This window comes from Cetorhinus maximus, chromosome 7 (genome assembly GCF_964194155.1).
Source record: "Cetorhinus maximus chromosome 7, sCetMax3.hap1.1, whole genome shotgun sequence".
NCBI lineage: Eukaryota > Metazoa > Chordata > Chondrichthyes > Lamniformes > Cetorhinidae > Cetorhinus > Cetorhinus maximus.
This window is the reverse complement of record NC_135885.1, coordinates 52,144,456-52,160,461: the sequence shown is the minus strand read 5'-3', so window position 1 is coordinate 52,160,461 and position 16,006 is coordinate 52,144,456. Positions and strand designations below refer to the sequence as shown.

Here is a 16,006-nt window from a genome sequence, read left to right as displayed (position 1 = left end):
TGTTCTATTCTGTTCTGGTGCAGGACATTGGCCCCCTAAGTTGGACCCGGTGGAAAATGGGTGCTATATGAGGTCTAATTTCACATCTAACATAATTAGTCCATCTCATTTGCAAATGTATACATGGATTGAGGATATTTAATTAAAATGTCTGATTTGTATAATGATAGCTGTTAGCGAATTCTTTTATGTGTTTGAAGAAAAGTAACAAGTAAGCACTGAAATAAAGTGTGAAGATTTAACTAAATAACTTGTGATTGTAGAAAATGAATAATTTATTACATTTTTGGAAAATTGGTCAGATGGTGTTACTCAATAAACTATTTTCATGTTGGGTGGTGTGATTAAAAGTTAATTCTATATTTATTGATTTGAGCGAGAAGTTGAATTGAAAATGGAAGATCAGTTGAATTAATATACTCGAAGAGAATTATGCAGTTATTTGTTTTTTAGGGTGCAGGAATAAATTATTAATTATAGTTTGATATTTAAAGACTTTAGAATTGATAGTATGGTAGGAATTATGCAAAGGTAGAGGAATTAGTTATAAAAATCTGGAGAAATTAATTTGGAGCATAGCTAGCATAATGCTGGTGTCAGGTACGTGTAGGTTACTTAATTATTTTTATGTTGGCTTTAATTTATGCTATGATCAGCAGATGGAATTATTTTGAGCAGGAGAAGGTCTGAATGGGATACACTGAATGGAGCAGAGTAAAAGTGGAGGTGCGAAAGCATGCGCTAGGCTGAACTTCAGTAGCCAGTATAGGCCAAAATAGCCTTTTCAAAATAAAAAATGTTGCTTTCAATATATATGTTATGAAATGCTTCTGAAAAGCCACTCTTAATAGTAAAAGTGAAAAGCTAACATGCATAAAATATTCACCTGGATTTTATGGTAGAAGTAACTGTGAGACTATCTGTGTTCACTGACAGATGAAGTATGATCATGATAGAATTTCACATTCAGTTTGATGGCAAGAAGGTGTGGGTCTGAGACTAATGTCTCACCCTTGTAATTGCCTTTATTTAAGTTTGAGGACGGAGTTGGCTAAAGTGATGTTAGAGTTAACTGGACAGCAATTTCTGGTGACTGCACACAGAATTAAATGGGACAGTTGCTGTCCCAATTGCACGTTCTTCCAGAAGCTTTGCTATACCGATGTCTTGCTGTGAAATTCGGCATTCAAATGTGTAGAATGTGTGAAGCTGCAGTACTCATTTATTAGATACCCATTGCAATGTAAGAAAACGTTAGGGCTTGCCCATTCAAGTGCAAGTGAATTTTTAATGGCATATTTAGCCTCATCTACTGCCAAACAACGTCTCTGACATTGAAAATTAACTTTCACAGGCATGAAACTTCATTCCTTCAGATTTTAATTATTGTTGGATATTTTAAGAAATTTAAATTTTTTTTCTTTCTGTCTCATATCTTTCTCTCTTATCCATCTTTCTTTCCTCCTCATTATTACACACCAGTATGTGATTTGGCATTAAATTAACTAATCTAACTTTCACTTCCTGATTCATATGTATGACCTCATAGCTGTTACAGAGATGTGGTTGCAAGGTGACCAAGGTTGGAACCTAAATATTCAAAGCTATTTGATATTTCGCAAAGATAGAAAAGTAGAGAAAGGTGGTGGAGTATCTCTGTTAATTATGGATGAAATTAGTACACTAGTGAGAGATGGCCTTAGTTTTAAAGAGCGAGATGTAGAATTAGTTTGGGTAGAGATAAGAAATAGCAAAGGCAAGAAGTCACTTTTGGGAGTAGTTCATACACCTCCTAACAACTGCACTGGAAGACAAAGTATACATGAAGAAATAATGAGGGCTTGTAAGAAGGATACTGCAATAAACATAGGTGATTTTAATCTTCTTATGGATTGGACAATTCCGATTGGCAAATGTAACATGGACGATGAGTTAATAGAGTGTATTCGGAAGAGTTTCTCAGAGCAATTCATTCTAGTGCCAACCGAGGAGCAGGCTATTTTAGACCTGGTAATGTGCAATAAGACAGGATTAGTTAATTATCTCATAGTATTCAGTTTGATGGTGAGAAGTGTGGGTCTTAAGACGAGTGTCTTACCCTGGTAATTGCCTTTATTTAAGTTTGAAGACAGAGTTGGCTAAAGTGATCTGGGGAATGAGGTTAAAAGGTAGGACAGTAGGGAATCAGTGACAGGCATTTAAAGAGACATTCCATAACTCTCAGCAAAGATATATTCCATTGAGAAAGACAGATTCTGAGAATGTACCATCCATTAAGGAAGTTAAGGATAGCACTGAATTGAAAAAAAAAGCATTCAATACTGTGAAGATTAGTGATAGACCAGAAAATTGGATAAATTTTAGAAATCGGCAAAGAATTACTAAAAAATGAAGAAATTAGAGTATGAGAGAAAGCTAGCTAGAAATATAAAAAAGATAGTAAAATTTTCTACAAGTATTTAAAAAGGAAAAGAGTAACTAAAGTGAGCATTGGCCCCTTAGAGGGTGAGAATGGGAACTTAGTCAATGGGAATCAGGTGGTAAACTCTCCACTGACTGGAGTCATACCTAGCACAAAGGAAGATGGTTGTGGTTGTTGGAAGTCAATCATCTCAGTTCCAGGACATCACCGCAGGAGTTCCTTAGGGTAGTGTCCTAGGCCTAGTCATCTTCAGCTGCTTCATCAATGACCTCCTTTCATCAGGTAAGAAGTGGGGATGTTCGCTGATGATTGCACAATGTTCAGCATCATTCGTGACTCCCCAGATACTGAAGTAGTCCATGTCCAAGTGCAACAAGACTTGGACAATATCCAGGCTTGGGCTGACAAGTGGCAAGTAAAATTTGTGCCACACAAATGCCAGGCAATGACCAACTCCAACAAGAGAGAACCTAACCATCGCCCCTTGACACTTTCAATGGCATTACCATTGCTGGAACCCCCACTATCAACATCCTGGGAGGGGGCGTTAACCATTGACCAGAAACTGAACTGGGCTAACCATATAAATACTGTGGCTACAAGAGCAGGTCAGAGGCTATGAATCGTGCAGCAATCAGCTCACCTCCTGACTCGCCAAAGCCTGTGCACCATCTACAAGGCACAAGTCAGGAGTGTGATGGAATACTCTCGTTTGCCTGGATGAGTGCAGCTCCAATGACATTCAAGAAGCTTGACACCACCCAGGACAAAGCAGCCCATTTGATTGGCACCCCACCCACAAACATTCATTCCCTCCACCACTGGTACACAGTGGCAGCAGTGTGTACCATCTACAAGATGCACTGCAAGAACTCACCAAGGCTCCTTAGACAGCACCTACCAAACCCATGACCACTACCATCTAGAATGATAAGTACAACAGACACATGGGAACACTCACCAGCCTGACGTGGAAATATATCGCCGTTCCTTCACTGTCATTGGGTCAAAATCCTGGAACTCCCTTCCTAATATCACTGTGGATGTACCTACACCATATGGACTGCAGTGGTTCAAGAAAGCAGCTCATCACCACCTTCTTGAGGACAATATGTGCTGGCCTAGCCAGCAACACCCACATCCCATGAATGAATAAAGAAATGCAAGATAAGGAAATGGAAGAAGAATTGAACAAGTATTTAGTGTCTGTCTTCATTGAAGGAGTCGCAAAAAAACATACCAAGACTATTTCAAAATCAGAGGCAAAAGGAGGGAGGGAATTAATACAATCATAGTCACTAGGGAAATGATACTGGGAAAGCTATTAAGAACTAAAGGCTTTCATCCTAGGGTTTTAAAAGAAGTGGCTGCTGAGATAGTGGATACATTTGTTGTGATCTTCCAAAATTCCCTAAATTCTGGAAAGATCTCAGTGGATTGGAAAATTGTAAATGTGCCATCTCTATTCAAGAAAGGATGGAAGCAGAAAGCAGGGAACTATAGACCAGTTAGCCTAACATTTGGCATAGAGCAAATACTAGAATCCACTATTAAGGAGGCTATAGCAGACATCTAGAAAATCATAATGCAATCAGGCAGAGTCAGCATGGTTTTGTGAAAGGGAAATCGTGTTTGACTAATTTATTAAGAGTTCTTTGAAGAAGCAACATGCAAGCTGGATAAAAGAGAAACTGTAGATGCGGTGTACTTGGATTTCCAAAAGGCATTCGACGAGGTGCTACACCAAGGTTACTTCACAAAATAAAAGCTCATGTTATAGGGGGTAACAACTCGTTAGCTAACAAGAAGCAGAGAGCAGGGGGTAAATGGGTAATTTCAGGTTGGCAAGCTGTTACTAGTGGTGTGCCACAGAGATCAGTGCTGGGCCCTCAACTATTTACAATCTGTATAAATGACTTGGATGAAGGGACCAAATGTACGGTAGCTAAGTTTGCTGATGACACAAAGATAGGTAGAAAAGTAAGATGTCAAAAGGAGGTAAAGAGTCTATGGAAGGGTTCAGATAGGTTAAGTGATTGGGCAAAAAATTGGCAGATGGAGTATAATGTAGCAAAATCTGAACTTGTTCGCTTTGGCAGGAAGAATAGAAAAGATAATGGAGAGAGTGCAGAATTCAGTGGTACAGAGGGATTTGGGTGTCCTCGTACATGAATCACAAAACGTTGGTATACAGATGCAGCAAGTAATTAGGAAGGCAAATGAGATGTTGGCATTTATTGCAAGGGGAATCAAGTATAAAAAATCTGGAAGTGTAGCTGCAACTATACAGGGCCTTGTACTGCATCTGGAGTACGGTGTACAATTTAGTTCTTAAGAAAGGATATAATTGCATTAGAAGCAGTTCAGAAAGGGTTCACACAACTGATTTCTGGGATGAAGGGATTATCTTATGAGGAAAGGTTGAACAAGTTGGGCCTATACCCATTGGAGTTTAGAAGAGTGAGAGGTAATCTTATAGAAATGAATACGGTTGAGGGGACTTGACAGAGTGGATGCTGGGAGAATGTTTCCCTTTGTGGTGGAGTATAGAACGAGGGAGCACTATTTAAAAAATTAGGAGCCTCTCATTTAAGACTGAGAAAAGGAGAATTTTTTTCTGAGGGTTGTTAGTCTATGGAATTGTCTTCCCCAGAAAGCAGAGGAGGCTGGATCATTGATTATATTCAAGGCTGAGTAAGATATATTTTTGATCAACAAGGGAGTCGAGTGTTATAGGGGGCAGGCAAGAAAGTGGAGTCTAGACCACAGTCAGATCAGCCATGATCTTATCAAATGGTGGAGCATTCTTGAGGAGCCAAATGGCCTACTCCTAATTTTTGTGTTCTTGTGAGACTCTGCGTGATTCTTCAGCCTGATTGACTGAGCAGATACACAGTTGCTTGCCCTGTTCATACAGGTAGCGGATTGTCTGTAGAGGGCACTGCATTGAATTTCTAATGACCACAAAGTGCAAAATCCCATGAAGTCTGTGCACAAATATAATGAATGGCTCACACTGTGCATTCAGTACTCACTGTGAAATCAAGCCATAGCATTTAAAAGTGGATTAAAATTAATAGAAATATTCACATTTGTGTGGTTTTAGTAGATGCTATGTGCAGTAATGAAAATATTTATTCCAATATTACATGTTGCTGCAAATGGACTTCTTGAACAGCTGTTATAAAGAAATAAACCTTAAATTATACATATTTGTGTTTTTAAAAAATGGATGAAAAGTATAAATGAGGAGCTAGCTATCTTTTAAGTGGCAGTTAATATAAGAAAACAGCCTTCTAAAAATAAATTCTAGCCTTTAAAAAGCTTCTAAAAATTAAACTTCATACTTTACATTGTTTTTAACGTTAGGAGGTGGTGAATGCTATAGGAGCATGAACTGAGTAGGCAGTCCACAGGATGTAGTAGGTTATGTGGTATCATTGAGCCGACAGTGATTTGTAGCAGGCATTTCACCAGAAAGATTCTGTTTTATGAAGATACAGGAGCTTTAATATTCCTTTCAGACTGACCAGCAAAATTAACACTCTTATTTGAAGTGTTTCTATAAAGCCAACCAACTATCTTCTTAATTGTCAACAACAGCTTACATTAAAGGTACTCTATAAATATAATAAAACATTCCCAGGCACTTCACAGGAACACTATAAAAGAAAATGTAACACCAAGCCACATAAGGACATGTTAGGTCAGATGACCAAAGGCTTCATGAAATGCCCCAATCTCCGAGAATAATGGTGATGTCAACTCTATGCGCTAAGTGCCGTCACTGCGATTACAGAACTCCATGCCTGGAAGGTAATTTTTTCAAAACCTTTACTAGGTTATTTACTCTGCAATTTATTTGAGAATACTAGATCCTGAGTGTGTTAGCCTGAAACATGCTGAACCATTTAAATAATTAACATTTTGTATTGATTGGCAGTTTTAAACTATTTCCAGCCTTTTTCATTTAAGCATTGCCATAGAAATAAGTATCTTCTCTGTCACTAAATGTTTCTACCTGCTGCCTTAATTTGATCTTTTATTCTAACATTAATACAGAATACATTAGGATCAGCTGTGGGTTATAACTTTGCAGTTAAATTGTTTTGTGTACTTAACAGGGAAATGACAAACCTTGGGTATACGGTAGTGTAGTAGTTTCCTCCTTGTAAATATAATTTTGTAATCCCAGTGATCGGTGAGTACCTCGACTTCATTGTGTGTAGCATTGGTGGTGGGAAGTTATGTTAAAGTTACTGAGTAACAATTGCTCACAGATTGATTTATTTACCTACCTAAACAGCTTGATAAACCCATCCTTTGAGTTCAGTAGTTAGGAAGCCAGGTTAGTAAATGTAAGTCAATCAATGTATAGATCTACTATTTTTTTTCCTGTTTAAAAAGGACATGTTCTTCATAAAACTAATTTGTTCATTATTTGACATGCATCATTTTGGAAGACTCCTTTGGGTTTTTGATCCTGCTTGCAATCCTGCATTTTGAACAGCATTTTTGAGGGAAGGAGAGAAGGAATACCAGTACATTCACCCATCTCTATGGGCTGAATCTTCGGCTCGGCGAGCGGGGGCGGGGCCCCCTCACCAAGGCGTAAAATGATGCCCGCCGAGCTGTCAAAGGCCTGTTAAGGCCATTAATTAACTAATTAACCCTATTGAGAAAGCTGCCCATCCAACCTTAAGGTAGCAGGCAGGCGAAGAGCCCAGGCGGACTTTGCATTTTTCATGGAACCTCATTCACGGGTGGGATGAGGTTTCATGAAGGGTTTATAAATTAAATAAATGTTTTCATTAAAGTTAATTGACATGTCCCAGCTCATGTGACACTGTCACATGAGGGGGCATGTCTTAAATTTTTTTTCTTTATTAAAATGTTTAAAACTTAAAACTTATCTCCCTCAGGCACCTCTGTGCCTCAGGGAGATTTCTGCGCTCTTTCGCACACATGTGCACTCCCGACTCACGGAACTCCCGTCCCCCTGCCCGCACAGGGAGCACACAGCACTTCCATGTGCGTGTCACGCTGGTCGGGCCTTAATTGGCCTACCCACATAAAATGGCGGCGTGGACCCAATCGGGGGCACCGATCAGCCACCCCATCACAACCCACCCCTCCACCTCTCCCCGATGGGGGGAAAATTCTCTCCTATATCCCAGTATTAAACCCTGGCCTCTGCCCTCCACATTCTGTACTACTATTCAGACTCCAGGAGCACAGGAACAATAAGGCTCTGTGAATTTGATCATTTAGATCTGGAATATTGGAGTGGCACTTCACTGTTGTGCCTTTGGGTAGACCACGAAAAAAGTTATTTTTAGAAAATCCTCTAGTGTGAGAGCTGCCCACTCTACTCCCATTGGAATTTTTGGTCATGGACAGAAACAAATAGAAATTCCAGCCCCTGCAGCTAACACATTTGCAATTTTGCTTTCAAATCCAGAGATTTCAGGGCATTGTTTTAACATATTAACAGCAACTTTTGCCTTTACTGTGGTAAAACATCCCTGGCTACAAAGGAACATTGCCAAACAAAATTTGACACCGAGCCACATAGAGATGTTGAGACAGGTGGCCATAAGCTTGGGCAAAGGAATACGTTTTAGGGAGGAAGTTCCAGACCTTAAGGTCCAGACAGCAGAAAGCGTGGCCACCAATGGTGAGGTGATGGAAATTGCTAGGCTAAAATTGGAGGAGAGTAGATATCTTGGAGGGTTGTAAGGCTGGAGTATGTTATAAAGACAAGGAAAGTTGAAGCCTTGAGTACAAGGATGAGAATTTTAAAATCGAGACATTGCCTTACTTGGGAGCCAGTGTTGATGAGTGAGCTGGAGGCTGATGGTGAACAGGACTTGCTGTCCCTATCCTGACTCACGCCACAATTTTTGGATGAGCTGAGGTTCTTGGAAGATTTTGAACGGTGGAAGGTCTGCCAAGAGATCATTGGAATATTTGAGTCTGAATAATGAGGAGCTGTGGCAAAAATCAATTTCAGAAGATTTTCTCGAGAGTTTTGTTGGTTGTCTTTGTCCTGTATGATTTTATTTTGTTGTTTGCTAAATCTTCATTGAAAGTTTTTGCCCTTATGTAGTCATATTTGAGGCGGTTAACATAATTCAGTAAAGAGTGATTTGTTTTTGAGTATAAATGTAGAGCATATTAGTTTTTTAAGATGTGGCGTATATGGACTTCCAAAAGGCATTTCCTAATGTGACAAGTAATTGGCATGCCAGTAGATTGAAGCTCATGGAATAAAAGGGGTAGTGCAACATGGATACAAAGCTAGCTGAGTGACAGGAAACAAAGTAGTAGTTAAATGGTTGTTTTTCAAACTGGAGGAAGGTATACTGTGTGATTCCACAGGGATTGGTGCTGGATCACTGCTTTTCTTGGTATATATTACTGACCTAGACTTGAGTGTGCAGGGCACAACTTCAAAATTTGCAAATAGCACAAAATGTGAAAGGATTGTGAACTGTGAGGATAGTGATGATAGCCTTCAAGAGAACATAAGAAAGGCTGCTGAATGGGCAGCCATGTGGAAGATGACATTTAACATAGAAAAGTGTGAAGTGATACATTTTGATAAGAAAAATGTAAGATGAAGGGTGCAAATCTAAAGGAAGTGCAGAAACAGAGAGACCTGGGGGCCTGTGTGCAAAAATCATTAATGGTGGCAGGGCAGGTTGAGAAAGCAGTTTAAAAAACTATATGGGAACCTGGGTTTTCTAAGTAGAGTCATAGAATACAAATGCAAGGAAGTTATGATGAGCCTTTATAAAACACTGGTTTGGCCTTAACTGAGGTATTGTGTACAATTCTGGGCATCACATTTTAGGAAGGATTTGAAGACTTTAGAGAGAGTACAAAAACGATTTAGAAGGATGGTTCCAGGGATGAGGGACTTCAGTTATGTTGATAGATTGAAGAAGCTGGCCTGTTGTTAGAGAACAGAAGATTGTGAGGAGATTTGGTAGAAATTAGATAAAATCATGACAGGTCTAAAGAGAATAGATAGAGCGAAACGGATAGAGTATAACTGTTAGTGAAGGGTTTGAGAACCTGAGGATGCCGAGATACGGTGAATGGCAAAAGACCCTTAGACAATATGAGGGAAAAAAAATTTATGCAGTGAGTGGTTAGGATCTGGAATGCACTGCCTGAGTGTGGTGGAAGCAATTTCAGTTGTGACTTACAAAAGCAAATTGGATAAGCACCTGAAGAGAGAGAAGTTGCAGGGCCACGGGGAAAGGGCTGGGGCCTGGGACCAGCTGATTTGATCTGGAGCAGGGCTAGCAGAGAGACAACAGACCAAATGGAATCCTTCTATGCTGTAACCATTTTATGATTCTAAATGTTAATTAATTGGTAGAGGAAGAAATTTAATAAAACTTCATTCCTTATTAGCTAATTTCATAAGAATACCACTCCATTTTTTGCAAACGATACAAATTAATATAATATTGTAAAAACAGATGCTAATAAAAGTAACCTGAGCTACCCTAATGCTAAAGCAACACTGGTGCCAGACAAAGCATCCAAATGGTATAAAGGAACCAATTCACTCTAATCTTTTATAAACCAAATCAATATTTTAAAGGGAATTTTATTGCTATGCATTATTTTTAATTCACAGTTTATATATTTTGATATTGAATGTTCTTTTATTTTTTTCAGGTTCTTTTTAACCTGCTTGATTTTTTAACCTTGCGGCTGTATGATTCTTGCTTTCTACAAAATGTTCAGCATCAGATATTGGGTGCTGAATGTGAAATAAGTCACCTGCTGTTTAAGCTGAGACAATGTGATTAACGATTGGGAGAAAGCAGCAACAGCATTTACAGTTACGGAGGTGACATCCGTGTGTGGCTTTAGTGAATTTATTGTAAAAAAGCTGCCATTGAGTTTGGAGAGGTTGTAGTGATATATTTCAATCACTTCACTGGTAATGGGGACAACGGATCTATCGGGCATCACAGGAGGAAAATTAACATCTTAGGATGCTAGAGATGAAGTTAACATAGATACATTTTCAGTGTTGAAATACTCTCCAATGTTCTACCCCCCTCCTCAATAATGCGCTGATTCTTTCTGGAGTGGAGCATCTTGACTGCGTGCCGTCAGTTAGACATTTCTGCATCTCAAAATGTTTTGCATCATCATTTGTATTTAAATGTAAGATGATAACTGTGTGGCGAGAGCTGTGGGGCATCTGGGACCTCAAAAGTAGTAGCAACAATCTATCTCCTTAAAAGAGATTTCAGGACTGAAAAAAACAGGAATGATTGAGAAGGTGGGTGAATTAGCCCTATCAGGTACAGAAAGAGAAATATGGAGAGGGGAAGAAAAGATTGGATTAAGAGAGGGAGAAAACAGAGACAGATTTGATGTGCAGCTGCTTTCAGAGGCCAATGTAACCAGTTTTGCTAAGCTATTCTTTATTGTGTATATTTAAATTAATAATTGGTTAGCTGTGCTCAAAAAGGTTTGAATTTTACTGCAAATTATATTTGCCAAGCTGAGAAAATCATAACAAGTTGTCAGATGGTTAATTCCATGGGATGGCAGTATCTGTATGGTGATTGGACTCTGTAAGCACTTTTTTTTAATTCACGGGATGTGGGCTTCGCTGGCTGGGCCAGCATTTATTGCCCATCCCTCGTTGCCCTTGAGAAGGTGGCGGTGAGCTGCCTTCTTGAACCGCTGCAGTCCATATGGTGTAGGTACACCCACAGTGCTGTTAGGAAGGGAGTTCCAGGATTTTGACCCAGCGACAATGAAGGAATGGCAATATATTTCCAAGTCAGGATGGTGAGTAGCTTGGAGGGGAACTTCTAGGTGGTGGTGTTCCCATCTATCTGCTGCCCTTGTCCTTCTAGATGGTAGTGGTCGTGGATTTGGAAGGTGCTGTCGAAGGAGCCTTGGTGAATTCCTACAGTGCATCTTGTAGTTAGTGTACACTGCTGCTACTGTGCGTCAGTGGTGGAGGGAGTGAATGTTTGTGAATGTGGTGCCAATCAAGCGGGCTGATTTGTCCTGGACCCCTTGTCAAGCCTCTTGAGTGTTGGGGGAGCTGCACTCATCTAGGCAAGTGGAGAGTATTCTATCACACTCCTGATTTGTGCCTTGTAGATGGTGGACAGGCTTTGGGGAGTCAGGAGGTGAGTTACTCGTCGCATGATTCCTGACCCCTGACCTGCTCTTGTAGCCACAGTAGTTATATGGCTAGTCCAGTTCAGTTTCTGGTCAATGGTAACCCCCAGGATGTTGATAGTGGGTTGTGTGTAGCATGTATGTAAAACTGCACGTGCATTGGGTGACATTGATATTTGTCAATAATTAACAGTCTAACATCTGAAACTGACTAAAATAGCATTTTTATACACGATATGGAGGTCCATTTCATTGCATTGATTTACAGATGTCAGCAAATTGCTGGATATAGTCAATACAGGAGAACTGCAATAAAAGTACAGGAAAACTTGCAGAATGGGTGTATAATAGGCAAATGAACTTCAGCATGAATGAGTCCTCGCATGTGTTAATAATGATATAAAGGCACTAATCACTCGAGGGATTTTGTAAACACATTGTGGGTTCATTTATTAATTCTAGGCACATGTGAACATATATACATGGACAGAAAGCTTGAGGACATCAGAGCTGTATTTGTGTCCAGGTCTAAGTGAAACTAAAATTGAGTTGCATGACACACTTCCTTTCTGGTGAACAGCATGCTGCTATCCCTTAAAGGCATATTACAACATCCACCTTTCTTTTTAAAGATATTTTCCCCCTTCTAGAGAAGTATAACTATTTACAATACATGTTCATGTTTAGTTACCATTACATAGTGCCATAGAACCAATTAATCTGAGTCTCCTAAGCATAAAGGTAACCTGCTGGTACGCCCAGATCTTGTGATGGTAACCATGTCTGGAGGTTTCTTTAATTGCTCACAGTGATCTGTGGGATTCTCATTCTTGGATGTTGGTCCTGGTTACATTTGGGATCTTGTCCTTGATGCAGTAGGACTGTACAGTGGCTGAGGAGCTGGAATGGCTCTGATTTGTCCTCGGTTACACCTCACTGTTGCGCCTTTGTAATGACTTCATAGCACCTTGTTTTTGAACAAATCCTTGTCACCTCGGCTGCTTGCCATGTACCACAAGACCATAAGACCATAAGACCATAAGACATAGGAGCAGAAATTAGGCCATTCGGCCCATCGAGTCTGCTCCGCCATTTAATCATGGCTGACAAGTTTCTCAACCCCATTCTCCCGCCTTCTCCCCGTAACCTATCTGTGGGATCCTGGTTGCAAACTTGTCCCAACTGCAAACTTGGCAATTCTGTACATGCATTATCATGTATGTTGGCCACCTTTTCTTGCAGTTCTAAAAGTTGCTTTCTAGTTTCTGAGAAAGTAGAATGGGTAGGAGTAGGTAGATTAGTATGCACTAGCCTGCTGAACATGAGTTCTGCCGGTAATGGAATATTTGTACTTAGAGGTGCCATTCGCAGATGTAACATTGCAGTGTGTATGTGTATATTACAACAAGTACGAAGTGGTACATTTCTGGTAGGATGAATAAGGGGGCCATCTACACAAGGTGTCTAAATGAGCTTGCGGAACAGCGGGAGTACAAATGCACAAATCACTAAAAAATAGTGATGCAGGTTAATAAGGCCATAAAAAAGTTGTCAAAACATTGGGTTCCCTTCTTGAGGGATAGAACTGAAAAGCAGAGATGTTTAACTTGTATTGAACCTCCATTGGACCACACATGGAGTACTTTGAATAGTTTCTCCATGATGTGCAAAGGATATAGAGGCACTGGAGAAGGTGCAACAAAGATTTACTAGGATGATGCCAGACCCGAGGGGTGAAACATATCAAAGAAAAATTGAACAGACTGGGCTCTGATTCTAGCAAAAAGAAAATTGAGGGATGGCCTGATAGAGGCCTTTAAGATTATGAAAGGATTTAATGGAGTAGATGTATGGAAGGAGGCCAGAAATAGGCTTTAAATATAAGGTAGTCACAATAAATCCAATAGTGGAGAAAGTTTTTCTCCCAAAGAGTGGTGAAAAATTTGAAATCTCTCCAACAAGGAGTAGTTGGGGCTTCAAGCATGGTGCACTGCAGGGGAAGCTAGATCAATAGCTGAAGGAGCATATAAGGTTATGCTGATAGGGCTGGATGAAGACGGGTGGGAGGAGACTCATGTGGAGCATAAACTTTAACATGGAATTGTTGGACCAAAAGGCCTGTTTCTGCGCTGTAGGTAGGTAGATAGGTAATTAATCATGGTCCATGAAGGACCCTAGGCATCTCTCTCCATTAGAGAGAAACAGTTTGTTATATAGATTGAGGGGCATCACTCCACTCCAAGCATGGGGTAAGACAAGGAGGCAGGGCCTCCGTGAACTACCACCACTGGTACAGAGATTGAACTCATGCTGTTGACATTGTTCTGCACCACACTATAACCACCTAGCTACTGAGCTGACTGACCCCCTATGCCGTAAGTACAATGCATTATGTGGTGTAACAGGCTGATTTTAATTCAGACAGAATATTTATTTTGCACTATGAATTATTTTATTAACTGCCAATGAATCCTGATTGCATGTGCATTTGCTTTAGAAAGTATAATAAATCTGTGTTTTTGTGGATGCATTAGCGCGATAATTTATGTGGTACTCTATGAATGGAAAGAAATATTTCATGGTCAGTCTGCCTGTAATAAGCTGAAGGCAGGAATGAATTAGCAGCTTAATTAAGTTTCTTCACAGGGGTGGCAATAGCCGAGTCCTGATATTGGTTACTTTCTTTGTGCCACTTATGGATTACCTTTCTTTCGGTATGCTAAAATTCACCTTCCAAATTAAATAATTGATTCACATTGTAATATAGGTAATTTATTGTCACGCTTAAAGCCTGTTATTGATTTTTTTTCATTTCTCTAAAATGCAGCAAACCAGCTGAAGGGAAATTCAAAAGGAAGAGAAATGACAGCTGCAGTAGCAATGACGAATGTGAAGAGATGATAGCAGCTCAGAAGGGGAAGAGGAGAATGAAGTCTGAAATTGACTCTGATGAGCACAGGCCATTGGACACAGGTCTCTCTCTGGCTGAAGATGAAGAGCTGGTGCTTCATCTGTTGAACAGCAGAAACTAATTGTAGTCCCCAGGCAGTTATCTGGGTCATTCCTTTTACTGTTCTAGCCACGTTCGTGCTGTTGCAATCAAACCAGAGCAGGTGGTCCCTGTCTGACAGTGATGAGTGCTTTCTGAACAGGTTTCTGCAGATCTATAGATGACTGCCAAGACACTGTCTGCTTTACAGCAGGAGTGAAAAATCTTTGTTACCCTTCAGTAGGCAACAAAAGTTGGATTTTCTACATAACTTTTCTTGTTAAAATGTCTGATTTATATAATTGACAGTCTGTTATAAATGTTTTAATTCCAAGTAACCTATAAATGGCTTCAGATATGAAGAGTATCTGAGAAAATTGTCAGTTGTCAGTAAGCTACAATAGGTTCCTGTATGTGCACATTGTACTTGACTGAAGTGACCAATCAGTTTCTCTATAATAAAGTAACATTTATACACAGGTGTTAGCTTGTAGCTGGAAACTAAAATGAACTGGACAAGAGTAAGCCTCAAATTAAGACATTCGCTTATTAAATTACAGTCATTAGTTTTCCAGACTCTTTGTTGGGATGAAAATATGTAAGAAATACAAAGATTTATTTGTGAAGTTGAGTGCTGTGTACACCTAATTTATTTGGTCTGCTCCATTCACATGCAGCTCTGATCATGGATCTTATGTTATTTCACTTCCTGTTATCTTGCCCTTGCTTCTGCAAGTCAACTTTTAGGAACATAATTTCACAATTTCCTAGGGTTTTCATACAATAATCTTGTCATCTAATTGGTTTTATAAAGGTGCATGGGCAGCAGATCAACATATTAACAGTTCTGCTACTTCCTGTTTGCAGAACCATTGATATTTTTGCATGATAGTGGTAAGGTACTTATGAGATTATGCAACCAAAACAGAGGGGATAATTGTGTACAGAGGGTATGATGGAAGGAAAAAACAATGGATGCAGCGCAGGAAGAGAAAAAATTGTGAGAACAGAGCGGCTGAAAAGCACATTAGCATGGTTGACCAGAAGGGATTTCAGATGGCTTTTGAAGACAGGGAGGGATTGACAGAATGGAATGACTGAGGGAGGCAGTGTCAGAGATTAGACCATTGTGGTCAGAAAGGCAGCCACTGAGGGAGGGGAGAAAGTGGAAAATAAGTTTCAGAGAGCGGCAGTTATGTATGAGCACACATAGCTGAGGCAGGGTGGGCAAGGCATGGGAAGCGGGAATGAGGATCTAATGGAGCTTGGCAAAGAGGGATGTGGCAGTTTGGGATTTTGTGCACTTGGGGTGGTGGGCAATTGCCCCCTTGTTAGTAATTCACCAATTAGTCTGAATAAGTTTTCATTTCTGAAGGGTGGAGGTTGACTCAGAGACCAAATCGGGCCTTTTATGATAAAGATGT

The 16,006-nt window shown here is 39.9% G+C and overlaps 1 protein-coding gene across 1 annotated transcript in view; it reads left to right on the top strand.

The window, feature by feature from the left end:
- Window positions 1-15,213, top strand: part of ddx10 (DEAD (Asp-Glu-Ala-Asp) box polypeptide 10) — a 288,529-nt gene extending 273,316 nt beyond the window's left edge. The window contains exon 18 of the mRNA XM_078545489.1: window positions 14,421-15,213. Coding sequence (XP_078401615.1) covers window positions 14,421-14,625 — 205 coding nt within the window. The 3' untranslated portion in view covers window positions 14,626-15,213. The remainder of the gene's footprint in view (window positions 1-14,420) is intronic.
- The last annotated feature ends 793 nt before the right edge of the window (window positions 15,214-16,006 follow it).